This window comes from Myotis nattereri (assembly GCF_964212035.1).
Source record: "Myotis nattereri genome assembly, chromosome: 8".
In the NCBI taxonomy this organism is placed as follows: domain Eukaryota; kingdom Metazoa; phylum Chordata; class Mammalia; order Chiroptera; family Vespertilionidae; genus Myotis; species Myotis nattereri.
In genome coordinates, this window is record NC_138083.1 from 11,990,667 (window position 1) to 12,017,812 (window position 27,146).

At 38.2% G+C, this 27,146-nt stretch overlaps 1 protein-coding gene across 1 annotated transcript; it reads left to right on the forward strand.

The window, feature by feature from the left end:
- Positions 1–7,300: 7,300 nt before the first annotated feature.
- ADNP (activity dependent neuroprotector homeobox) lies at positions 7,301–26,681 on the forward strand. The gene is made up of 4 exons (XM_081096928.1): positions 7,301–7,635; positions 13,425–13,537; positions 15,299–15,391; positions 22,504–26,681. The coding sequence occupies exons 2-4, from the start codon at positions 13,430–13,432 to the stop codon at positions 25,609–25,611; spliced, it is 3,309 nt and encodes a 1,102-aa protein (XP_080953054.1). The 5' UTR covers positions 7,301–7,635; positions 13,425–13,429; the 3' UTR covers positions 25,612–26,681.
- The last annotated feature ends 465 nt before the right edge of the window (positions 26,682–27,146 follow it).

Sequence of the window (27,146 nt, forward strand, 5' to 3'; positions counted from 1 at the left end):
AGAAGGCAGCCGATCAATGATTCTCCTCATTGATGTTTCTATCTCTCCTTTCATCTCTGAAATCAATAAAAAAATATTTTTAAAAAATAAATAAAACACCTCAAAATAAAGGGCCCACCCAAGGTCTTTCTCCCAGGAGCATGCATTTTACCCCCCAGGTAAGCATCTCCTAAGCTCTAAGGGACCCCATGAGGCTTGCAACCAGGGCAGCAGTGGGCAGCAGCAGTTCATACCAGGCAAACCCCTGAACCTGTTCCCAAGGCCTCTTTTTCTCTGACTCCTTGGTGGGCTCATTTCCCCCTCCTAGTTCTCCTGTTGTCCTAGGCCCTTTGTTGTCTCACTGTCCCCAGCTTTAATAAACGTCCTCTAAAATTTACCTGGGCTCCTGTTGTGAAATTTTTTCTGCACAAAGTCAAGAACTCACATACTACCAGCTGGCCCTAGGCAGACCTGCTCAGAGCCAGGTCCCCTTCCCAGTAATAATGATGGGGCTTTTATGCAAATTAAGTGAAGCTTAATTTTTAGGGCATTTGACAATAGTGATCATACAGCACATGCACAGTACAAAGCAGCTGCGATGGTTTGTAGCGAACTATACTTGGTCTTAGATTGATTCATCAGAAGTAGATCCTGGGACAAAGGGGATTATTAAAAAGTGATGAGGGTGGGGGCGAGGAAAAGGGACTGGGGATGTTGCTGGACTGGAACCAGGATGGAGCAGGTCTGCCTTGGTCCGCAGGTAGTGTGTGGATTCTTGACTTCATGCAGGAAAGATTTCACAGGGTGAGTCCCGGTGATTTTGAGAGTATGTTTATTAAAGTTGGGGACAGTGAAACAAGGTTGGGCTTAGGATAGAAGAAGCAACAGGAGATAGCCTAGGCCAGTGATGGCAAAACTATGACACACGTGTCAGAGGTGACACGCGAACTCATTTTTTTGTTGATTTTTCTTTGTTAAATGGCATTTAAATATATAAAATAAATATCAAAAATATAAATCTTTGTTTTACTATGGTTGCAGATATCAAAAAATTTCTATATGTGACACAGCACCAGAGTTAAGTTAGGGTTTTTCAAAATGCTGACATGCCAAGTTCAAAAGGTTCGCCATCACTGGCCTAGGCGGTGGGGCTGCTTTGACTCTAGAAATGTTATAGGAAAGAAATGAGCTTATGCAGGGCTGTTTTGATTCACTGAGAAATAAGTCACGGTGACAGAAGTGAGCCAAGGCCAGGCTGCTGTTGGCTCGCTGAAGAATCAGAGATGGCCTTGGAGACAGGTTCAGGGGGTTAGCCCAGGACGAACTGCCCCTGCCCATTGCTCCCCTGGTTGCAAATCTCTTGGGTGCTCTAGAGTTTAGGAGATGCATGCCTGAGAGGGAAGGAAGATATGGATGTGCTCCCTAGAGAGAGCACCAAAAATTTTAATTATAAAATATGTATAACTATTTTAATCACTTTTAAGTGTACAGTTCTGTGACATTAAGTACACTCACATTGTTGTGCAGCTACAACCATCATCAATCTCCAGAACTTTTTTGCTTGCAAAACTGAAACTATACCAATTAAACAATACCATTCACCCCTCCCTTAGCTTTTGGCAACTACCCTTCTACTTTCTGTCTCTGTAAATTTTACTACTCTTAATGTCTCATAGGAGTGGAATCATACAGTGTTTCTCCTTTTGTGACTAGCTTCTTTCATTTAGCATGTCCTTGGGGTTCATCTATGTTTCTAGTAGCCACATTTTAAAAAATAAGAAATTAAAATATTTTAACTCAGTATATCCAAAGTATTGATATTTTAAAATCAATATTTTTGTAAAGATATTTATGAGGTACTTTGCATATTTTATACTAAACATTGGAAATCCTGAATATGTTTTAATGGGCAAAAAACTTGAACAGACATTTCTGCAAAGAAGATATGCACAACTGTCCAATAAGCATGTGAAAAGAGGTCAACAGCAAACATGTTGATGAGGATGTGGATAAAAATTGGAATTGTGTACTGTTGGTGGGATGTACTGGTAAAGGTAGAGCTGCTATAGAAGCATAGAATTATGTGATACGATAAGATCTAGAAAAGATACTTGTATAGCCATGTTCATAGCAGTTTTATTCACAATAGCTAAAAGGTAGAAGCAACACAGGTATCCATTAACAGATGAATGAATAAGCAAAATGTGTATACATAGCTGGAGTATTATTCAGTCTTAAAAAGGAAGGAAATTCTGACATACGTTGTAATATGGATAAACCTTGGGGACATTATGCCAAGTAAAATAAGCCAGTCACAGAAAGACATAATTTTATGATTCTATTTATATGAAATACTTAGAGTAGTCAAAATTGGACAAAGTAGAATGGTAGTTGGCAGATGCACAGAGAGAGGGAGAAATGGGGAGTTATTGTTTAATGGGTATAGAGTTTCAGTGTACAAGATGAAAAGAGTTCTAGCAACGGATGGTAGTGATGATAGCACAATGTTCTGACTATTCAATACTATTGAACTATACACATATAAAATTTACCATCTTAATGGTGTTTATGTGTATTTTACCACAATATAAATAATCAAAATAATCTCAGTTCAGATTAAGCGCATTTTAAGCTTAATAGCTATTTATGATAAATATCTATCTTATTGGAAAACACAGTTCTTAAAATAGAAATTTGCAAAATTTTCGAGCAACATTGCTTTTCTTGCTGCCTGTATAAACACTGAAATAAATAGATTGTTTCTTTTAAAAGAAAAACAAATGTATGCTTGCATAAAAATCTGGAAGGATAAATATTATCCCAGTGTTAACTATTATTGTCTTTGTGTAAAGCTTCTTTTGTTTATTCTTTGCCTTATCCATATTTTGTAATCATATACTAGGCCTAATTGATGGGGGGAGGGTGGGTACCAGCTTCCTTGAAATACAATTCACTGATTAAAAGTGTACAATTAAATGTTTTTAGTATATTCACAGAGTTGTGCAACTGACACCAGAATCACTTACAGAATATTTTTACTACTTACAAAGTACCCAGTTAGCAGTCACCTTCTATTTTTTCCTCTAAATCCCCAAGCTCTAGGCAACTTTAATCTCCTTTCTATCTCTGAAGATTTGCCTTTCCTAGACATTTCATGTAAATGGAATCATACAATAAGTAGACTTTTGTGACTAACTTAACAATGTTTTCAGGGTTCATCCATGTTGGAGCATGTATCAGTACATCATTCCTTTTTGTGGTTGAATCATATTCCATTGTGTGGATATACCGTATTTTATTTATTCATTTGTCAGTTGAAGATTTGGGTTGTTTCTCCTTGGGTATTATGAATACTGATGATAACGTTAGTGTACAAGTTTGTTGTTACTGTTTTGTGGATGTATGTTTCATTTCTCAATTGTTTTTTTTTAACAAAAATGAATGGAACTTTTGGGGGGAAAGTTGCTAAAGAGGCAGTTACGAGCTGACTAGCCTCCTGTCTAGCCCTGCCCTCCAGGAAAAGAAAAAAAAATCACCAAAGCCTCTGCTTTCCCAAGCAATTTGAGTATTGATAATGAGAAGATGATAAATGAGAAACATAGCATACCTTTGTTTTTTTAAAAGCTATTGTTTTATTTAAGGATACCAAGGTTATGGTTTTCCTTTTGCATGATACTACCATTACAATTTGGGTAGAAAGATATCTTTCAGATGTGACTATCTAGTGAATGTTGGCATCCACGGTGATGGTAAAGAGCACTTTAGGGCAAATGGTCTCAGAACTGAGTTCTTGTTGCAGTTCTTCTCTGGGAGTGATTGGACTATCTAACCAGACACGAGTGTACATTCTTAATCTCTGGATCACCACTTGAGCTAGTTTGGCTAACATTTTTACATCACTTCATCCTGGGGATTGAAGTGGCACTTTTTGGATATACATATGTAACATGCTGTTGTTCACTTTTAATTAATGTCAGAGATCAGAGTTTCATCTGTGTGAGTAATGGGGGGAGCGCTGCATCCTAGATCTGGATATAAGTATGAGATCTGGTTCTGTCACTGACAAACTGATCATCTTTAGACCAGTTGCTTCACCTCAGTTGCTAATATGTAAAATGAGAAGAGTTTAGATTAGACATCCCATAGGTTCTTTCAGTGATTCAAAGCGCTGCTTTTCCGTGACATTGCAGTTGATATTGTGATTTGGACCATGAATCTCAATCTCTTATCTTTCCTAAGGCCTGTTCTGGACATTGGTTCTTTTTCATTTTGCAGTCAGAATGTTCATGCTCCTTCAATTGAGGAGATAACTTAAAGAAAGCTGATGTTACTTCCTTTCTAACCAGACATGGATTCAGCATAGAATATCTTTTTTCCACTAGTTGAACCAGCTAATGCTGACAAGGCAGCACATACGCAAAAAAAAATGATTTGGGTAATCATATGTGTGAAGTGCCTTTCACTAACACAAATGCACCTTTCAGGAGCATTAATTTCAAAATAAATCCAGAATTAGAGAAGTATTATCCCACTTGACATTCTGATTTTGTCACATCTGGAATAACAGTTAATTCAGGGCATCAAAAGAGATTGACAAGCTGGAGCCTATTCATTGGTGATTGGCTTATGCAATAGCACAAGGAATGGTGAAAAGACCTGAGCATGGTTAACTTGGAGAAGGGGAAAAACTTGGAAAGGAGGGAGGAAATGTTTTAAAAACTTATGGCTGTTATGTGACTAAATGATTAGACTTCTGTAGCTGACCTGAGAGTTGTAGGCATTTACAAAACCTTGTAAAGAGTAAGCTTGTGAACAGAGCTGTCCAGTGTGAAACGAGCTGCCTGGTAGGGTTTGTGCTTCTCTCCTTTGAGGTGATCAGACATAGAAATAGTCTCTTAGAGCCCAGTTGTTTGTGTAAGGAATTCACACATTGTTTATAAAAAGTGGGTAAAAGTATTCCTGTGGCCAATTATTTTCATACAGAATGCTCTATTTAGGTAAATATACTCAATCTGCCTTCATAAATATATTCTACTGACCAAAGAAATAGTTATAAAAACTTAATTATATGTGGAATTTAACAATTGATTTGGTTAAAAATTGAAAAAAATCAAAGGTGTGTTTTTTATCCTGAGTTAGAGGCAATTTGTATTTGATATTTTACTCAATTATTTGGGTGGTGTGTTGATTTTATTTTCATTATCAAACAGGCTAGTAAAAGTCAATGCAGTTAGTAATAAAAACAGAAATAGATAACATTTTCTTCCTACTTCTTGCCTTTATTAACAGTGTTCCAATATGATGATCCTGAGCAATGTAAGTGATGTTCATTTTTCAGATTTAGCTTTTGGTACAAGTGTGTCTTCATTTGCAAAATAGTTTCTAATTTTCCAGGGTTTTCTAAGTACCCCCCTTTTTAGGCTCAACACTACTACACATTAAGAGAAGAGACTAAACTTTCTTTTCTTTCTTACCTCTGTCATGCTGCACAGTTTTAACTGCTAATCCGAAAGAGTATTCTGCCCCTGGGATAGTCAGACAGTTACTTGTTCTGTGGTATTTGGAACTTGAGAAAGAGAAAAGACAGAGCTGCCTTTCTATGAAGAGCTTTTGCCCAAGTTTATAGGAAGGAAATTGACAGGTCAGCTACTTCTGTTCAGAACTGTGTTTTATAAAAAGATTGAGTAGGATGATTGCTTCCAGATTGAATGTAGGTCTGGGACCTTGGTGTGCTCACGTATTGGAGGGTGGTTCCAGCATGGCTTTTCAAGGTTCATTTTTTTGTTTGTTTATATATATACACATATATATATATTTTTTATTGATTTCAGAGAGGAAGGGAGAGGAGGAGAGAGAGATAGGAACATCAAGGATGAGAATCATTGGTCAGCTGCCTCCTGCATGTCCCGCCCTCCTCCCCCCACCCCCTCACTGGGGATCTGGTCCACAACTTGGGCATGTGCCCTGACTGGGGATTGAACTGTGACCTCCTGGTTCATGGGTCAGTGCTCAATCACTGAGCCACGCTGGCTGGGCAAGGTTCATTCTAAAAAATACAAATATATAGACCTTTTCACAACTGGTTTAATTTAAATATAGACTTAGTGACACCCTTAAAAGCAAATAAGGTGTCTGTGTTCACTTCAGATCCCAGAATAGTCAGGAAAGATAAGCGCATATTGCTTATAAAAATAAAGTGTTTTATGATGACCACAGTTTTTCTTAATGAGTGATGTTGACAGGTATTAAATATGTTGCTGAGGGAGGGGGGAAGTAGGAGGAAGAGAGAGTGTATGAATATGGGAATGATCTTTCTTTCTTGCCTAAACTGTTTTTATCTTAACTAGGTCCTGTTTCCACAGAGACATTACAAAATCTGTTGGGGTTGCAGGGGTTAAGTACCATCCTGGTATCAGTGAAGTAACTGGTGCTTTGATTCTCTCTGAGAATTTTCTTAAAATGCCTAGCTGTTTAAAGAAACTTCATATTTCTAACTCTTAAACCCCAGTGTGGGTTATAGGTTGTTATATACTTTCATCAGCATTAATTGGAATACAGTTGACTGCATGGGCCCACACTTACTAGTAGTATATGCAGATTTTTTCGATAAATATGTACAGTACATAAATGTATTTTCTATTATGATTTCCTTTATTTAGCTGTGTTATAAGAATACAGTATATATTAGTATACAAGTGTGTTAATACATATTAACATAAACGTGTTAATCAACTGTTTATGTTTATTGTTAAGTCTTCTGGTCAAGATTTGAGGGAGTTCAGTTATACTCGGATTTTCAACAGCACATGGAGTCACTTCCCCTCACCTCCGCGTTGTGCAAAGGTCAGCTAACTGTACTTTGTTTTGAGTTAAGTATCAAGGGTCTGAATTTCTTAACGGTTAATTTGGGTTATATTTATCTTTACAGCTTTAAAGACAACATCAAAGTAAAAGCTATGTTATAATCCTTAGGCTTACTGTGGGCTTCCTATAACCATATTTTGATCAGACTAGTTATATTTAGGGGGTATTTTCACTAAACTATTGGAATTCTGCTATAGCCCCCAAATTTCCTGCTTTGATTGATTGCGCACTAGGTCCAGATTTTATGTTTCAGTAGACAGCCACGTTGGCATAAGTTTGCATTATGAGCTTAGTTTAGACAAGTAACTGTTTCAAGGAGATATTTAGGGACAGAGAACTTCTTTCTTCATTTCAACCCAAACCCCTCCATTTTTAATTTTTTTTATATTTCATCTAAGATTTCTTTAGAAACAAGGATTTGGAGGGTGGGGTGGGTGGGGTTAAAAACCACTGGTTTAGACTAAGCAGCTTATGTTTAGGTGTTACCCTGAAGAAGGGTAAACATTCTTACATGTAATCATCCTTGTCTGGCTCTCAATGCAGTGTTAGAAATACTTTCCTTATGAAAATTGTTTTGTTGCATTTGCTAATATGCATTAGTTGTGACTGGTATATGTTTAGATTGCAGTTCCCAAATACAGGGTAAGGCAAAGGGTTGTATTATTATTTATTAATTATTGTATTTATTTGTATTACAACTGTAAATGTACTTTTGCCCATCCCTATATTAGAGTTATACCAGTGGGTGATGGAAACTAGGACACACGATCATATTTGCTTCCGTATATTCTGGTATGTTAAATTAACATGTATTCTTATTAGTAACGTGGGTAACATCATATAAGAATGAATATAAAATATGCAGAATTATGTACTGGAAAATGCCATGCTAGATCCACACTTGTAATAGCTTAAATAACCTGGATAACCTGGAGAGGTTTAATTTGGAGGCTTTTTTTTTTTTCCTCCTGGCTTGCTTATTTATCTATGCCTGGTCAAAGGTTTAAGGTTGGGTTTTATTGGGGGCGGGGGGGAGTTTGGTTTTGTCTTATTTTCTAATGGCACAGTTATAAATGTTTGTTTGTTTGTTTGTTTGTTTGTTTGTTTTTCTACCCCTAAAAATAGAGACTAAATTATACCATCTTTGATCTGGCAGGGACTATCATACATAGACAAGCCCCATTGACTCTTGGTGTGTCAGGTCCTGCAAACCTTGCCTTGAGCCTGCTAAAACCTAGCACTATCATTTGTTGGGTTTCCCTTCATCTCTCTGACTCAGAAGATCCTGAGTACACCTGACTAGATCCAAGCCAAGTGATTATAATTACGTTCCCCACGTAATGACTTCTTTCCTTCAGTCAAGTCCAGTCACTGATCCTGCATCATCATTCTTCTCCTGTCAGAATCAGCCTATATATTTCCTCATGAGACAGGCTCTCTTCTGCCTTTATTTACCCTCTTAGTAGTTGGAGTAAAGAAGTGTTTTTGCTTGGAGGAGAAAGTGGTACATGCATTTGATCAGTCTTATATATAATTTATATGGTTGTCATTCATCTGTAGCCAAGGCCTTTGGATCTTAGATTTTTATTTCAGTTATCTGGAAAAGCAGCACTTTGAATCACAGAAAGCATGTGAGTAGGAGTTTGGCCCAGAATTTTAGTAAAACTTCAGTGTTTTGGCCCCAATCAGTAGATGAGGGTATAATTTGCAAAGATTGATCGGAAAAAAGGAATGTGACTGAATCATTCAACAATAAATTTAAATCATTCTGAAAAATGTTATTTAGGTCTAGCTCAGGGGTGGGCAAACTTTTTGACTCGAGGGCCACAATGGGTTCTTAAACTGGACCGGAGGGCCGGAACAAAAGCATGGATGGAGTGTTTGTGTGAACTAATATAAATTCAAAGTAAACATCATTACATAAAAGGGTACGGTCTTTTTTTTCAATAGTTTTATTCATTTCAAACGCGTAGTTTGCCCACGGCTGGTCTAGCTCATCAGGTATTATATGCTTACCCAAAAGCTACCTGTCTTCAGTTCTGTTATTAATACATTGAGTTTTCCCCAAATTCTTAGAATTTAGAAAATGTTTTACTCTTTCCATATTGTGTTTTTTATTAATGAAACTAGGGCCAACGCGTCTTTTAGAATAACTACATCTTTCTGGTAAACTCCTATTCTGCCGATAGACCCAATTAGAAGTACAATTATTTTGCACAAAATTCCCCATCTTTCCTCTTACTTACTTCTATGTCCCACTGCAGGACTACTAAGACTTATGGTTACAAGGGACATAAACCAAAGCTTAAGAAAAAATGATAATGTGTTTGCTCTTATTTCTGAAAAGTCAGAGGGTAGTGGGACTGGCTTTCAGGCACAGGTGGATTGAGGAACTTAAGCAATGTGGGCAGGAATCTTCCTCACCTTCTGCTTTCTCCATGAAATGGCAGGTTCTGACTCTGTTTTTCAGCATTACAGTCAGCCCTATTTGAGGCACATGCCCAACTCTGTACCGTCAATGTCTACTGAGATAGACTACTCTTAATTGGTCGGCCTGAGTCGTCATATACACTCTGCTCTATAGGATGAAGGGCCTCCTCCTAACTGATTGCACATCAATAGCAGGGGTGGTTCAAGAGGAAGTTGGGCACACAAAAACAAAGTATCTTCTTTACGCCAATGACCTTGTGCCTACTGTGTGCTCTAGATCTGTCCCCTAGAATTGATGGGCTGTTGAAGGATAAGAATTGTGAGCTGTTAATCTCTCTATTCCTAGTTTATTGACTGGCAAAGTGAAGGTGCTCTGAAAATTATTGATGAATAGGTGAACAATGGTACCATTCTATTAAATTGGATATTTTCCCTTTTTTATGCCATGAACTAAGAGGTTTATGGTTTGGCTGAAGGGAGCTCTCCTTGGTATTGGGATAATGGTGCTGACCTTGTGAAAATGGCCATCCTGACAGTTAAGGGTAGTTCAAGAGAAAGGAGGGAAAGTAAGCCCATCCCTTTGTGTTCCTTCCAAAGACCATCTCTACACAATATTGTTTTCAACATACTGTAAGACATCTTTCTCCCTAAGGCTAATAATTAAATATTTTGTTTTTAGCTCTCTTTCTATGCAAAAGTAAAGAAGCTGTCCTTAATCTCAAGGCACTGAGTTTCCTAATTATTCTGTTCCTACCCTTTAATCACTTAAGTTTTGGGCACCTTCTCCAGATTTCTAATTCAAAGGGTTTTTGAGGGGTGCAGAGGAGGCCAGGGTAATTGTAAAAGTATTTAAACAGTAATCAAATAGATAACATTAATGAATCCTGGAGCCAGCCATTGATTTGAAGTTTTCTCTTTACAGCAAGCATGGAAAAAAATAAGAGTTGAATTCTACCTGTCACTGATAATAATTGACATTAACTGATAGAGCTTGGTGGAGGCTTTCTTTCAAGGAACCTTTGGCTTGTTTTGTTATAAGCACAGGAAAGCTCAAGAAGTATACACAATGGCCCCTTCTGTGGGAAGGGGTGCTGCATAGCTAGATGATAGGAGTAGGGGAAGCCTTCTTTGCTTACATTCCTATACTGTGTGCCTGTTTTATTTAATTTAAAGCAACAACAAAAAAACAACAGGAGAATCTTTGTAAATGCTTTTGAGGATTCTAACACATGAATGTGTTATTCCAACTCCAGATGAACAAAAAAGGCAAATACATGGGGGACACCTCCATGTGGGGAAAGGGGCAGATAATGGAATTCCCAAGATTAGAAATGTCATGAAGACAGTTATAATCTTAGTTCAGAATATTCTACATCTTTCAGTATATAAACTTTAACCTGGGTTTCTCCTAGTTACTAATCAGAGCAAAGAACCATTTTTATACAGCACTTTCCAATAAGCAGAATTATTATTTTATTTACAAGCCTATTTAATTCAGCCTAAATAAGTAAACGAGGTTTATTGTATGGCAGAAATGTCACTTTTTATAAATTGTGCTCTTTATAATGAAGCTCCCTTATGAGCATACTCACTTTTTCAGAACTAATTGGGTACCTACCATGCAGGTTCCTACCTAGGTGCTTCATTTGGATATCTTCAAAGAACTTTGTTAGCAGTGGGTGGGCACTTAGAATGCCTGGTATTTTCCATAGAAGAATGAGTTTTCCTTTATTCTGAGCTGTAGTTTGACTCCCCTGGATGTTTTCTATATGGACTGGTGGCGTCAGTGGTGGCAACATTTCCAAATCTTTGTGTATTTGTTTTGCTGAGATGTTGAGCTACTTATCCAGGATGCAGAGGAAACCAGTAATGGCTGCCTTCTGGGCACATCTCTGCTCTGAAGTGAAGCAGAATTAACTTCTTCCAAACGTTCTGCTGGTTTTGACCCACAGAGAGTTTATAAATGACTAGAGAAACAAGACGTCTCTTTAGCATTTACATCTCCATAAGGTATAGATTTGGCCTTGAGTGCACATTAAATTGTATCAGAAGTTACTTTCAAGTCTGCTCTTAGCGAGATACTATACAGGTTATTGGATGGCAGAGAGTGCAGAGAATACCATAGTCATGCTTTATAAGTGGTAGGAGTCCATCTTGAAGGTGAGAAGGCTGTTTTTCTCAGTGAAATACAGTTCTCTTTGGCTCAACTTTGGTTCTTCATATAGAATACTAGAAGCCCAGTGCACAAAATTTGTGCACTGCCGGGGGGGGGTGTCCCCCTCAGCCTGGCCTGCACCCTCTCACAGTCCAAGAGCCCTCGGGATATCCAGCTGCCGACTTAGGTCCGCTCCCCACAGGAAGCGGGCCTAAGCTAGCAGTCGGACATCCTTAGTGCTGCTATGCTCACCAGCCATGACCCCACCGATGCACGATTGGGGCCGGGGAGGGATGTGGGAGGTTGGCCAGCCAGGGAGGGACCTTGGGAGGGCTCCAGGGCATGTCGGTCCGGCCCATGTCACTCAGTCCCAATCAGCCGGACCACAGCAGCAAACTAACCTACTGGTAAGAGCATCTGCCCCCTGGTGGTCAGTGCACATCATAGCTAGCAAGCACTTGAGCGGCCTTAGCATATCACTAGCATATTATGCTTTGATTGGTTGAATGGCCAACTGGACGACCAGACACTTAGCATATTAGGCTTTTATTATATAGGATAGTGAGACGTCTAAGTTCTGGTAATATATTCAGATTCAGAATTTCTAGGAGTTACTGTTGGTTTTAGTAGGGTTCACCCTTTTTTCCACTTTTCATAGTTAATTGATTTTTGCATTAGAATAATAAATGAGGTAACATGGTATGACATTTGGATTAGTTGACTTCATGATTGTGGTTTAAAAATGGTAGTGGTATTATAGAGTAATAGCCTTTATTATTAATTAGAAAAGCAGGTTTGCGTGTATTAAGTTTTAATTATTTGATGCTTTAGCTTTTGTTTTTTGCCTTTGTTTTTGGTTTTTAAAATGATCTTATATACTGTAAAGTTGATTTAGATTATTAAGTTGATAAATTGTTATGGTTTTTTAAAATAAACATTTATGGTCTCATTGGAAGCCATACACATTCTCATCCACCCAAGTTTTACTATTTTCTAAACCATTGCTTTTAAGGACCTTGGGAAAATGAATAAAAATTTTCTTCTTTGGTAGGTCTTATCATTTAAATAACTTTTCATTTCCCTCACCACACATACAGGCTTTTCATTTTTCAAGATTCCCCTAAAGTCATATAACAGTTACTATTATTTGATGCTGTGCCTACCTTTTCCCATCTCAGCATTCATTCCATGACCATAAGTGAGTGCCTTTGTCTAGGAATGGCGCTGGCTGAGGGGCAAGTTACACAATCATTAGTGTCTTTTGTGGTATATAGAAACATTTAAGAATGTTTCTTTAAAAAATACCATAACAAGCCCTGGCCAGTGTTGCTCAGTTGGTTGAGCATCAACCTGTGCAGCAAAAGGTCGCTGGTTCGATTCCCAATCAGGGCATATGCCCAGGTTGCAGGCTCAATCCCTGGTCAGGACACATGCTGGAGGCAACCAACTGATCGATGTTTCTCTCTCCCTCTCCCCCTTCTATCTCTAAAATCAATAAAAACATTTTTTTTAAGGAATACAAATCATTTTTTTAAAAGAATACCATAGCAATTAATGTTCTAGACAATTCCCAGACAACAAAAGCTGCTTTTCCCTAGCACTCAAAATTATACGGTAATAATGCTGAAATGGTGAGCATTTTCTATTTTCGGAGGTTTGACATCACAAGGAGGAAAGCACTAACACTTGATTTTTAAATAACCAGTATTATTAACCTAATTCTCAACTTTAGAAGTCCATCACCAAAAGTTTAATTAGAATTGTGCCAGGTTAGATTCAGAGTCAATCTATAACATAAAATGTCTTGTTGAAAATAGAAAAGATCAGAGACCACTTATTTATGCTTGCCTCTTTTAAGTATTCAGAAAATACTAAAATATCTATTCATCTTATTTTATCAGACTGGGCCAGGGTTTTTGATCCTACTATCAGTGGAATTAGTAAATATTACAAGTTGTACATGTTTTGACTTGACTTAAATTTTTTTTTCCAATAGAAACTATGTTCCAACTTCCTGTCAACAATCTTGGCAGTTTAAGAAAAGCCCGGAAAACTGTGAAAAAAATACTTAGTGACATTGGGTTGGAATACTGTAAAGAACACATAGAAGTAAGTAGCATGCCATTTTTTAATTTTAACATGACTCAGCTTCGGATCCATTACTTTGTGTCAGCGGCCAGGATGGTGAACTCTTAGGTGTGATTCTGATTTTGAACCTCACCGTTAGCTTCACCATAGCTTTCTCAATTAGCTTAACTTGTTCCCTTCTCCCTAAAATGGGCTTTTTCATCTTTGCATCCTGAAGCAAAAGCAATTACCATTGAGGACATACACATCTCAGGCAATATACTAGGTGCTTTAAAATTATCTCTAAATTTCAAGTCCTTAAAACAACCCCTGGAGGGATATAGAAATTCTTATCTCCAATTTACAGAGGAAGAAACTGTAAGGAAAAAGGTTCACCTCACAGCTATGCATGTGGCAGGATCTGTCTTTGGAACTCCAGAGCCTGTTCCCATTCTAATATACCTGAATGTTCTGGTTGACCTTCTGATTGTTGAGTCATGGTGGTTTGGGTGCTCGTCGTCACTTTCATAGGATTTGAGCATTTGTTGGCCCTTTTGACCCATCATAGACCATTATCTTCCCCTTGTATAACAGTTTGGACTTTACAAACTGTTTTTCTAGCCTTTTATTCTATGAGCTTTATTTATAACAACCCCGTGGGATAGCCAGTGTATTGGTTTCTCCTTTTCCAGATCTCATTGCTCCAGGTCTTATGTTTAGTTGGTCAACAAAGCCTCTGATTGACAAATGTTTAAAGCTGTATTCCCCACTAGTCTTTAAGCCCCAACTGGTCAGGGAGCAGAAATAGCTTGTCCATCTGTATATCCCAGGCACCTAGTACAGTGATGGGCACAAAATAGGTACTCAGTAAATGTTTGGATGGAATTGAAAGTAAAAAAGCAATTTCCTTTATTCAACAGGTTTTCTTTTCCTGATTCCCACTAATAATAGTCTAGGGATTATGTAGACTGCAGCTTCTCTAGTTAAGTTATTCCCATCATGGATGATGGCTCCACTTCCTCTCCAACCCCTCAAGTTCAGGTAGATCTGCCTGATGAAATATCCATTCACATCACACTCAGTGAGGTAATCTTCATAGAATAAATAATGCAATAAGGCACCTTTTCTATCCTGCATGATTTTTCCCCCCATGATTACTCCCATTACATATCCTGCAATTTACATGTATTTGGTTTTCCCACACTGAACTATGAACCTTTTAGGAGCAAGGGGAATTATACCCTAAGACTATCTTCCTAGCCTGGGAAGATGCAGGCCATTAAATTTTTATATGAGTATAAATTCAACATAATACTGTTTATTTTCTTTGAATAGCTTTCTTCCTTTTTGGGTTCAGAAATCTTGAGTTTTCTTCCCAATCCAATCCCCACTACCCCACCCCTAACATATCTATTTATTTATTGTACAGAACCAGAATATCACATCTGTAGTGCTATAAGTGAACATTACACTCCATTCTAATACAGTTGATGAGTTTCATTACTCTAATGAAAGGTACTTTGGCATTTAATCTGTGGCTAAATTTTTAATTAAAACTTTCAGTGTTTTCCTTGGAAACTGTCTGATCATTAGGGGAACATTTGGTTGATATAAAATGTTCAATGCAACTTCCATGTGCCTTTTTGTGTTTCCTGAGAGTCTTCTGGCTCCTAGTTTAGCTCTTGGTGGGGTTGATTTTCTGGCACATCACTCCAGCCCTATTTAAGAGAAAGGATATTTAAGTAAGATTGGGCTAGAGTTGATACAACTATGTTTTTGTAAACTTTTTTCACTGTTTTCTAGGATTTTAAACAGTTTGAACCTAATGACTTTTATTTGAAAAACACTACATGGGAGGATGTAGGACTTTGGGACCCTTCACTTACAAAAAACCAGGTAAGTGAGACAGGTGTACTCCCTTTTCAGCCCTAGGCCTTTCATAGTGGAAAAATGTCAAAATTGATTACAGTTATGTGCCATGTAATAATGTTTTTGTCAATAATGAACTGAATATACAACGATGGTCCCATAAGATTATAATAGAGCTGAAAATCCTGTCACCTAGTAATGTTGAAGCTGTTGAAAGATAGTAATGTAATGCATTACTCATGTGTTATTGGTGATGCTGGTGTAAATAAACCACTGCCAATCAAAAAAGTATAGCATAGCCCTGGTCGAGTGGCTCAGTAGGACCATCATTCCATACACCAAAGGTTGCAGATTTGATTCTTGGTTAGGGCACATAACTATGTCGCGGGTTCAAGCCCGGGTCAGGGTGCGTGCAGGAGACAGCCAATCAATGTTTCGTGCGCTCTCTCTCTCTCTCTCTCTCTCTCTCTCTTTCTCTTTCTAAAAATCAATAAAAACATATCCTTGGGTGAGGATTTAAAAAACTATAGCATATACAGTTATATACAGTACAAAATATTTGATAATGATAAACTGTTATTGGTTTATATATTTACAATGTTATATATTTTATTGTTATTTGATAGAATAATCTTTCTACTCACAAAAAAGAGTTTGCTGTAAAATAGTATGCTGTATATGCTACACCAGAAGCAGCTTCATATATCTGTTTACCACAGCTCTTGATTGCATCATTTCTCTTGTGATTGATTTAATCTTGTTTGTTTTATTCATCATGACCCCTAAACATACAAAATCCATTGCTGATGTTGACAGTGAGAGACCATGTCAAGTGATTAACCTGGAAATGAAATTAAAGTGATTAAGGACTATGAAGGTGAAAAACCGGTGATGGTTATTGCTGGGCAGTCAGGCATGTCCCATTCCACCATAGCTACAATCTTGAAGAACAAGAACAAAGTGACAGAAGCTGTTACAGGATCTGCTTCATTGACGGCAACGAGACTAACAAAAATTCAAAAAGGGCCAATATCAGATATGGAGAAACTTCTGATGACCTGAATTCAAGACCAGACACAGAAGCTTACATTTCTCAGCATCATGACGATCATGGCCAAAGCAAAATGTTTGTTTGTGACGTTGACTATACTGCTAGCTCTGAGTAGTTTAAAGGATTCAAAAATGAATCATCATTCATTACATAATGTGAAAAAGTGAGTGTTGAGTCTGCTATTGCTGATGTGAAGGCAGCAGAAGAATTTTTGGAAACTATATAAACTGATTGTGAAAGAAAATTACTTGCCAGAGTAAATAATTCTATATGGATGAAATCTCCATACTCTGGAAACAGATGTCTTGAAAGGTCTTCAGCCCAAAAGGAGGCCAAGTCAATGTCAAGTTTCAAGGCTTTAAGGACAGGATAGCAGTTTTGCTGGGGGCAGTGTTGCAGGCTACAAATTGGAACCCTTTGTGATCTGACACACTGAGAACCTCAGGGTCTTCAACCATATCAATAAGCTGGTAGTATAACACTGATAGTATAACACAGGAGCAATAGGATGTCATGGATGACCCAGCTTCTCTTCCAAGATGCCCTCCTGAGTTGCTACAGCAGCAAAATGGAGAAATACTATTTGGAGAATAACACCTTTCAAGGAACTTTGTTTACTGTTGATAATGCTGCCGGACATCTTCCTTTTATTGGTGATCTTCACCCCAACATCAAAGTAGTGTTTCTCCCTCCAGACAACCTCTTTTATTCAACCAATGGATCAAGGAGTTATAGCAGCTTTTAAAGCCAGGACCTTTTGCCCAGGCTATTGCTGCAATATAAAAACACTGAGAATATACTGATGAAGTTCTAGAATTACTACAATATCTAAGACTGCATAAGAAACCTGCTTAGGGTGATGTCACCTAGGCATATATGAAAGGCATCTGGAAGAAGACACACAAGAAGTCCATCCATGACTTCAAAGGATTTGTCAAGGATGAGGATGTTACAAAAATCAGTCAGGCCATGGCTGAACAGTGGCAAACCACTTTAACCTGTGTATGTATAAGGATGACACTGAGAAGCTCCTAGAGGTGATTCCTGAGGGACTGACTAATGAGGACTCATTAGGTGGGGAACAGGAACAAATAGCTGAAGAAAAGGCAAGAGAAGAGGAAACTGCAAGAGAAGAAAAAGAAACTTCATGGTGAAGGCTTTGGCAGAAGTTTTTGCTGACTTCATTCAGCAAGCTCCTGACGAAGTTTGAAAACATGGACCCAAACATGGAAAGGTTCTCATTACATAGAGAGGAATGTTCATGGTGCATTATTTGTTTACAAGCAAATCTATAATGAAAAAAGAAAGAAACCAAACAAACCACTATGGACAGTCAAATCTCGGTTCTCAAACATATCCCATCTTGAACAGTTGGATTCTCAGCCAAATTATTCACAGTAAAAAATGTCTCAGTTGTCAACCAAAACTTGTTTTTGATGTGACCCTTTCATGTGATACCTCAGTAAGATAAAAAGCAACAAAGGAGAGAATGCTTTTGTTGCTAGAGAAATCGAGGATTAGCACAATTTGGGAATTTTGAGAGTGCTGGTATTCCTAAGGGTGTGAAAGTGTTCACCAAACAACAATCACAGGCAATTGAATACGTAGAAAAACTTGTTGATTGTATAAAGGAAAAGCAATTAGCTGGTGATAGCATTTCCAAGCAGTAGTGTATGAAAAATTTGTTTAAGGCTAGTAGGGAGTGGCTCAATTAATTTAAGAAAAGGAGTGTTTGTTTATAAATTTAACAGTACACATGTACTATCTATAAGATTAGAACGGAATCACTAGGGGTTTGGAACACATTCAATTTACATTATTTCTAATGGGAAAAAAGATCCGGTTTTCGAGCAGCTTTCTGGAACGAATTAAGTTCTAGAAACGAGGTTCCACTGTATTTCTGAAAAGAGTAAAGTCACTTCAAGAAGAGCCTCAGGCAGGTCCTTCAGGAGGTGTTCCAGAAGAAAGCAGTGTTATCCTCAGAGATGCGTGTTACTACCCCTGAAGACCTTCCAATGGGGATGAGATGTGGAGGTGAAAGACAGTGATATATATGACATTGTATAGGGCTAGACTAATGTGTTTGTGTGTTTAACAAAACAACAAAAAAAGTATTTTTAAAAATTAAATAGAAAAAAGCTTGTAGAATAAGGATATAAAGAAAAAATGATTTTTATACAGCTATACAATGTGTTTATGCTTTGAGCTGTTATAAAAAGAGTCAGAGTTAAAATTTTTAAGTTTGTAAAAAGTTTACAGTAAGCTAAAATTAATTTATTGAAAGACATTTTTTAATGAATTTAGTGTAATCTGTATGTGCAGTGTTTATAAAGTCTATAGTCATGTATAGTAATGTCCTAGGCCTTCATGTTCACTCACTCACTTATTCACCCAGAGCACCTTCAGTCTTGCAGGCTCCATTCTTGGTAAGTGCTCTCTCTATACAGGTTTACCATTTTTTATCTTTTATGTTATATTTTTATTGTACCTATTCTGTGTTTAGATTCATAATGTTTAACCATGTTATAACTAGAGGCCCGATGCACGAAATTCGTGCAAGAGTACACCTTCCTTCCCCTGGCTGCTGGCACCGGCTTCCCTCTGGTACCCAGGACCCAGGCTTCCCTTACAGCCCCTGCTTTGTCAGGAAGGTCGCCAGGAAGGACATCTGCTCTAATTAGCATATTACGCTCTTACTATTATAGATTGCCTGTAGTATTCACTATAGTAACATGTTATACAGATTTGTAGCCTAGGAGTAACAGGCTATACACCATATAGCCCAGGTATGTAGTAGGCTATACCATCTAGATCAGGGGTCCTCAAACTTTTTAAACAGGGGGCCAGTTCACTGTCCCTCAGACCGTTGGAGGGCCGGACTATAGTTTAAAAAAAAACTATGAACAAATTCCTATGCACACTGCACATATCTTATTTTGAAGTAAAAAAACAAAACGGGAACAAATACAATATTTGTATTTGCATGTGGCCCACGGGCCATAGTTTGAGGACCCCTGATCTAGATATACAATGACTAAGTCTTCTAATGATATATTTCTCAGAACATATATCTGTTGGTAATGCGACGCATGACTGACTGTATTTCATATTTTCTTTAGTAGGGAAACTTGAAAAAACCTCTTTTTTGTCATTGGACTAAAACTTCAAGTGTGAAATTTAGAAATTTTGTGTCTTAAAGTTCTGAAGTCCATTATATACCAGCATTCTCCCCTCCCCCAAAAGTACTACCACTATTTCTAAAATTTTCCCTCCAATATTCTGTTCATCTCCATTATCCACCATTTTCTGGCTGTTGCAATTCTTGTTTTTTCTAGAGAAGAGAAGACCATACTCTTTCTTCCTTTTAAGTTTTCTTAATCCTTTTTGTTGCTCTCACCCCACCTCTATGGAGGGCCTAAGCCAGCACATGGGGGAGGGTTTGGTGGTTCTGTAAGATAGCAGTGACAGAGAGGTATAACATAAGTTTTTACAAATAGGAGTTAAAAACAATATTACATCTAGTGTGCAGCACCAGCGATACTAACAAGTATCAGGTGAAAATATGACAGAGAGAAAGTTAGTAGATGGTATTTCCTTTTCCACCGGGAGTGTTGATTGTCAATTCTAACTTTACAATTACCTGTTTCAGTAGAAATTGTAATTCTGGATTATATATCTGTTCATTTATCAGAACATACTTGGCAAGGAATTAGTACTTTTAAACTCTTCCTCAGAAATTTGATAGTATAGTTATCTGGTTTTTTCTTACTATTAATTCCCCAGGAAAAGGTATTAACCAACAGTCTTAGAATACAAAAGCTTCCAAGTGGGACATATTATTCAGTTTCATGAATCCCAAAGCCAACACTAAAGAAGGGTTGAGACTTAAGGGAAAGTGGATCTTTTATTTTGATTCAAACCAATATCTTAAACAAAGTAGGCTTCTAGGGAGAAAATAGAATCTCTAATCAACCTTGTGTGACCTGTCCTCATCAAAGGACCAAATTACTACATTAAGTGTCAATGAGCATAATTCTGGAAGTTGCTCTTTGATACCAGTGCTTCTGGCTTTTGGTAACATCATTGATTCCCCAGTCTGTGGGACATTTTTTATTTTACTTCTTAATTTGAATCAAAGAAGCTGTCAATTCATTACTTCTTTTGAGGCTGCTCTTAAGAAGAAGAGCATGGCTTGTAGAAGAAAGCCTACTTTTGGATCAGTATTTTGATAAGCAATGAAATCTGAAAACTATACTGGACTTCAATCAGAGGAAAAAATGTTTTGAGATTTTTGAAGATGTGCCTTTTTTTAATGAAATTTTTTCCATGATGGGAAGGATAAAAGGTGTGCCTTTATATTTTATTGCTTAATTGTACTACAACACTCTGGGCTTTGAATTTTATTATATAGTAAATCTAAAGCCTTACTAATTCACAGAGTGAAAGTGATTACACAGTTTATTCGTTCATATCTACCTATAAACCATTTATCTTCAAGCCATTCAATCAGCAAATGTGACTCTGATCTTTCCCAAGCATTTGAGTAAGAACTTAAAATTGAGGGGTTTTTGTTTGTTTGTTTTTAAATTTACAGTGTGGAACTCAAAAATATTTAGTTTAAAACAGCTTTCTCATTTGACTTTGTTTCATAAATTTATTTTGCAAAAGAAAAAAATCAATACTTTACCACGTGTACTGGTTAATAATGCGGATTTCAATAGCTGGAGTTACACATAAGTTGGTATATATGCAATTTGTTATATATGCTATTTTGTTGTATTGACAACAAGCTTCAAACTTCATATGTCAAATTTTCTGAAGGTGTTAACATCATAGATAATTTTACGTTTAAAAATGTCGAATTTTGTGCCAAAAAGCATTTGCGGGAAGTTTTACTTCATTACTTTATTTTGAAGAAAAGTGCTGCTGAAAGTTATCGTATACTTCAGGAAGCTTATGGTGAACATGCTCCATCTCAAGATACTTGTGAACACTGGTTTAAAAGCTTTAAAAGTAATGATTTCGATGGGAAAGATAAAGAACATCCAGGTCAACCAAAAAAGTTTGAAGACCAACAATTACAAGCATTATTGAATGAAGATGCATGTCAAACGCAAAAACAACTTGCAGAAAGATTAAACGTTGCTCAGCAAACAATTTCCGATCGTTTACAGGCAATGGGAAAGATTTTAAAGGAAGGAAAATGGGTGCCACATCAACTGAATGAAAGACAAATGGAAAACCGAAAAGTCATCAGTAAAATGTTACTTCAACGGCACGAAAGAAAGTCTTTTTTGCATCGAGTTGTGACTGGTGATGAAAAGTGGATTTATTTTGAGAATCCCAAACGCACAAAACCATGGGTTAATCCAGGTCAGCCATCAACATCGACTTCAAGGCCAGATCGCTTCAGAAAGAAGACAATGCTCTGCGTTTGGTGGGATCAGAAAGCTGTGGTGTATTATGAGCTTCTAAAACCAGGTGAAACCATTAATACTGATCGCTACCAACAACAAATAATCAATTTGAACCACACTTTGATCGTAAAACGGCCAGAATGGGCCAGAAGATATGGCAAAGTAATTTTGCTTCATGATGATGCACCATTACACACTTCAAAACCAGTTAAAGACATGTTAAAAGATCTTGCTGGGGAAGTATTAACACACCCGCCAGAAAGTTAAGTTATTCTGGTATTCACCAGACCTTGCTTCTTCAGATTACCATTTGTTCCAATCAATGGCACATGCACTTTCTCAGCAGCACTTCAAAACATACCAAGAAGTGGAAAATTGGGTCTCTGAATGGGTTGTCTCAAAACAAGAAAAGTTCTGTAGGGACGGTATCCACAGATTACCTGAAAGATGGGGGAAATGTGTAGCTAACAATAGACATTACTTTGAATAAAGCACTTTTGATGTTTCTTTTGAAATTATCGTGTTTTCTTTGATTATAAAATCCGCATTATTAACCCATATACCTGGTAGAGTTTCAGCTCTAAAAATAATGTTTTTTAAGAACAAGAACCTAGAACCTGTTATTGCCTATCTGAAGTGGCATTCTGATTCCAGTCTTGTCTTTTCTTTAGGACTATCGGACAAAACCTTTTTGCTGCAGCGCTTGTCCATTTTCTTCAAAATTCTTCTCTGCCTACAAAAGTCATTTTCGGAATGTCCATAGTGAAGACTTTGAAAATAGGATTCTCCTTAATTGCCCCTACTGTACCTTCAATGCAGACAAAAAGACTTTGGAAACACACATTAAAATATTTCATGCTCCAAACGCCAGCACACCAAGTAGCAGCCTCAGCACTTTCAAAGATAAAAGCAAAAATGATGGCCTTAAACCTAAGCAGGCTGACAGTGTGGAGCAAGCTGTTTATTACTGTAAGAAGTGCACTTACCGCGATCCTCTTTATGAAGTAGTTAGGAAGCACATTTACAGGGAACATTTTCAGCATGTGGCAGCACCTTACATAGCAAAGTCAGGCGAAAAATCACTCAACGGTGCTGTCCCCTTAAGCCCAAATGCCTGGGAAGAGGGTAGTATTCACTGCAAGCGATGCCTTTTCATACCAAAGTCCTATGAAGCTTTGGTACAGCATGTCATCGAAGACCACGAACGCATAGGCTATCAGGTCACTGCCATGATTGGGCACACAAATGTGGTAGTTCCCCGATCCAAGCCTCTGATGCTAATTGCTCCCAAACCTCAAGAGAAGAAGGGCCTGGGACTCCAATCAAGAATTGGTTCCCTTGCTTCTGGAAATGTCCGGTCTTTGCCTTCACAGCAGATGGTAAATCGACTCTCAATACCAAAGCCTAACTTAAATTCTACAGGAGTCAACATGATGTCCAATGTCCACCTACAGCAGAACAATTATGGAGTCAAATCTGTAGGCCAGGGCTATGGCGTTGGTCAGTCAATGAGACTGGGTCTGGGTGGCAACGCACCAGTTTCCATCCCTCAGCAGTCTCAGTCTGTGAAGCAGTTACTTCCAAGTGGAAATGGAAGATCTTTTGGGCTTGGGGCAGAGCAAAGGTCCCAGGCACCAGCACGATATTCCCTGCAATCTGCTAATGCCTCTTCTGTCTCATCCGGCCAGTTAAAGTCTCCTTCCCTCTCCCAGTCCCAGGCATCCAGAGTATTAGGTCAGTCCAGTTCCAAACCTACTGCAGCTGCCACAGGCCCACCCCTGGCCAATACTTCCTCAACCCAAAAGTGGAAAATATGTACAATCTGTAATGAGCTTTTTCCTGAAAATGTCTATAGTGTGCACTTCGAAAAAGAACATAAAGCTGAGAAAGTCCCAGCAGTAGCCAACTACATTATGAAAATCCACAATTTTACTAGCAAATGCCTCTACTGTAATCGCTATTTGCCCACAGATACCCTGCTCAACCATATGTTAATTCATGGTCTGTCTTGTCCATTCTGCCGTTCAACTTTCAATGATGTGGAAAAGATGGCAGCACACATGAGGATGGTTCACATTGATGAAGAGTTGGGACCTAAAACAGATTCTACCTTGAGTTTTGATTTGACATTGCAGCAGGGTAGTCACACTAACATTCACCTTCTTGTAACCACATACAACCTGAGGGATGCCCCAGCTGAATCTGTTGCTTATCATGCCCAAAGTAACCCTCCAATCCCTCCAAAGCCACAGCCAAAAGTTCCGGAAAAAGCAGATGCCCCTGTTAGAAGTTCACCTCAAGCTGCAGTACCCTATAAAAAAGATATCGGAAAAACCCTTTGCCCTCTTTGCTTTTCAATCCTAAAAGGACCCATATCTGATGCACTTGCACATCACTTACGAGAGAGGCACCAAGTTATTCAGACGGTTCATCCAGTGGAGAAAAAGCTTACCTACAAATGTATCCATTGCCTTGGTGTGTATACCAGCAACATGACTGCCTCAACTATCACTCTGCATCTAGTTCACTGCAGGGGTGTTGGGAAGACCCAGAATGGCCAGGATAAGACAAATGCACCCTCTCGGCTTAATCAGTCACCAGGACTGGCACCTGTGAAGCGCACTTACGAGCAAATAGAATTTCCCTTGACGAAAAAGCGAAAGTTAGATGATGATAGTGATTCACCCAGCTTCTTTGAGGAGAAGCCCGAGGAACCTGTTGTTTTAGCTTTAGACCCCAAGGGTCATGAAGATGATTCCTATGAAGACAGGAAAAGCTTCTTAACAAAGTATTTCAACAAACAGCCCTATCCCACCAGGAGAGAAATTGAGAAGCTGGCAGCCAGTTTATGGTTATGGAAGAGTGACATTGCTTCCCACTTTAGTAACAAGAGGAAGAAGTGTGTCCGAGACTGTGAGAAGTACAAGCCTGGTGTGTTACTGGGCTTCAACATGAAAGAGTTAAACAAGGTTAAGCATGAGATGGATTTTGATGCTGAGTGGTTATTTGAAAATCATGATGAGAAAGATTCCAGAGTTAATGCTAGTAAAACTGCTGACAAAAAGCTCCACCTTGGGAAGGAAGATGACAATTCCTCAGACAGTTTTGAAAATTTGGAAGAAGAATCCAATGGAAGTGGTAGCCCTTTTGACCCTGTTTTTGAAGTTGAGCCTAAAATCCCTAATGATAATCCAGAGGAGCATATACAGAAAGTAATTTCTGAGGATGCTTTAGAATCTGAGGGAAAGCTAGACCAAAAAGATGTGGATGGTTCAAAATATGAAACTATTCATTTGACTGAGGAAACAACCAAACTAATGCATGATGCTTCTGATAGTGAGGTTGACCAAGATGATGTTGTAGAGTGGAAAGGTGCTGCTTCTCCGTCTGAGAGCGGCCCTGGTTCCCAGCACGTGTCGGACTTTGAGGACACTTGTGAAATGAAACCAGGAACCTGGTCCGATGAGTCTTCCCAGAGTGAGGATGCAAGGAGCAGTAAGCCAGCTGCCAAAAAAAAGGCTACCATGCAAGGTGACAGAGAGCAGTTGAAATGGAAGAATAGTTCCTATGGAAAAGTTGAAGGGTTTTGGTCCAAGGACCAGTCACAGTGGAAGAATGCATCTGAAAATGATGAGCGCTTGTCCGGTCCACAGATTGAGTGGCAGAATAGCACAATTGACAGTGAGGATGGAGAGCAGTTTGAGAACATGACTGATGGAGTAGCTGAGCCAATGCATGGCAGCTTAACTGGAGTTAAACTGAGCAGCCAACAGGCGTAAGTGACAGGTTCTCAGACATCAGGGCCAGGTTCTCTGGCATCAGTGACATGCTGCAGCCTGGAACTCTGTTCTTTGAGTATGACTGCAAAACTATATTCTAACTGGTACTGCCTTCTGAGTTGCTGGGTCATCAGGCTGTAAGGACATGTGGCCACTGCAGTCCCGATGGTTATTTCTATGATACATGACTGTCTAATTTGCTTTAGAACTTGCTGTGACAGACACAGTAACTAAATGTGAAAAACCAATAAGCTGGTGGCTCACGAATGCACACAAGGAAAAGCAGAGGTTTATTTTATCTGCCTTCTCAACATTTCTTTCCCTCTGTAAAATGTTTGGTTGAATGTCCTTAAGAAGTGTTATCCTGATTCACATGGTAGCATAGGGCCAACATACACGCTACCAATCCAATGTGTATAGTAGACTGGGGAAAATTGATTTTTTTTCATGTATTCATTCTGAATAGTTAAAATGTATATTTGTACAGTCTTTTAGACCTATTCAGGTAATGCTTATGATATTGTTATTGTGTACCCATCATAGATGTTTCTTTTTTAGTGTTGCCCTTGCTGTGTAACAAACGCTGTATCTAGTTTACCTAGCAAAAGCTTGAAACTACGCTAGTATAAACTTTTGAACAGACTTAGTTTTTGCACATAACCTTGTACAATCTTGCAACAGAGGCCAGCCACGTAAGATATATATCTGGACTCTCTTGTATTATAGAATTTTTCTTGTTCTGAATATCCTTGACATTACAGCTGACAAACAAAAACTGGTATTTCAGATCTGTTTTCTGAAATCTTTTAAGCTAAAACCACACGCAAGAATTGACTTTGCAGCTACTAATTTTGACACCTTTTAAGAACTGTATGAAAGTGTGTTGTGTTGAAGCAGCAAACCAATGAGTGCTGCATTTTGGATATTTAGTTTTATCTTTAGTTAAACACCACCTGGTGTATTCATTTATACCATTTAATATATGACACACTGTTGTAGTATGTATAATTTTGTGATCTTTATTTCCCTTTGTATTCATTTTAAGCATCTAAATAAATTGCTGTATTGTGCTTAATGTAAATATTTGCTTTATTACACATTACAGTCCTGTGTGTCCATTATGTCTGTACCAGTTGATGCCATGGCGCTCTCATCCGAGATGGAGCCAGGGCCACTGAGGAGAGACTGGTGGAGACCAAGATCTGCCACTGGCATGAAGGAGGCTTTCAAGGCACCTGTTAATGTTTTTTTTCTTTTTCCTTTTTAAGTGCTAAAATAAACATTCTTTTTTTTTTCCAGTCCCCCTTTTGTTAAGGAGCATACCCTGCTTATATATGTAAATGTCTCAATGATAAAAAGGATGTAAACATAAATTGGCATTAATTTGCAAGCAGAATCTTAATGCCCTGGTGTTCTTTCTTCTAAATGAAGTAAATGTTAGGTTTCACCTTATGATGGGAACAATTGTACTAAACAGGGAACTACTCTCTTTTGTTATAACTCAACCACCTTGTTAATAAGAAAAAGGCTTGGAG

Coding starts and splice junctions, on each gene's coding strand:
- ADNP (XM_081096928.1), top strand. CDS start 13,430: ATGTTCCAACTTCCTGTCAACAATCTTGGCAGTTTAAGAAAAGCCCGG. Junction 13,538..15,298: donor ACTGTAAAGAACACATAGAA/GTAAGTAGCATG, acceptor ACTGTTTTCTAG/GATTTTAAACAGTTTGAACC. Junction 15,392..22,503: donor CTTCACTTACAAAAAACCAG/GTAAGTGAGACA, acceptor TCTTTTCTTTAG/GACTATCGGACAAAACCTTT.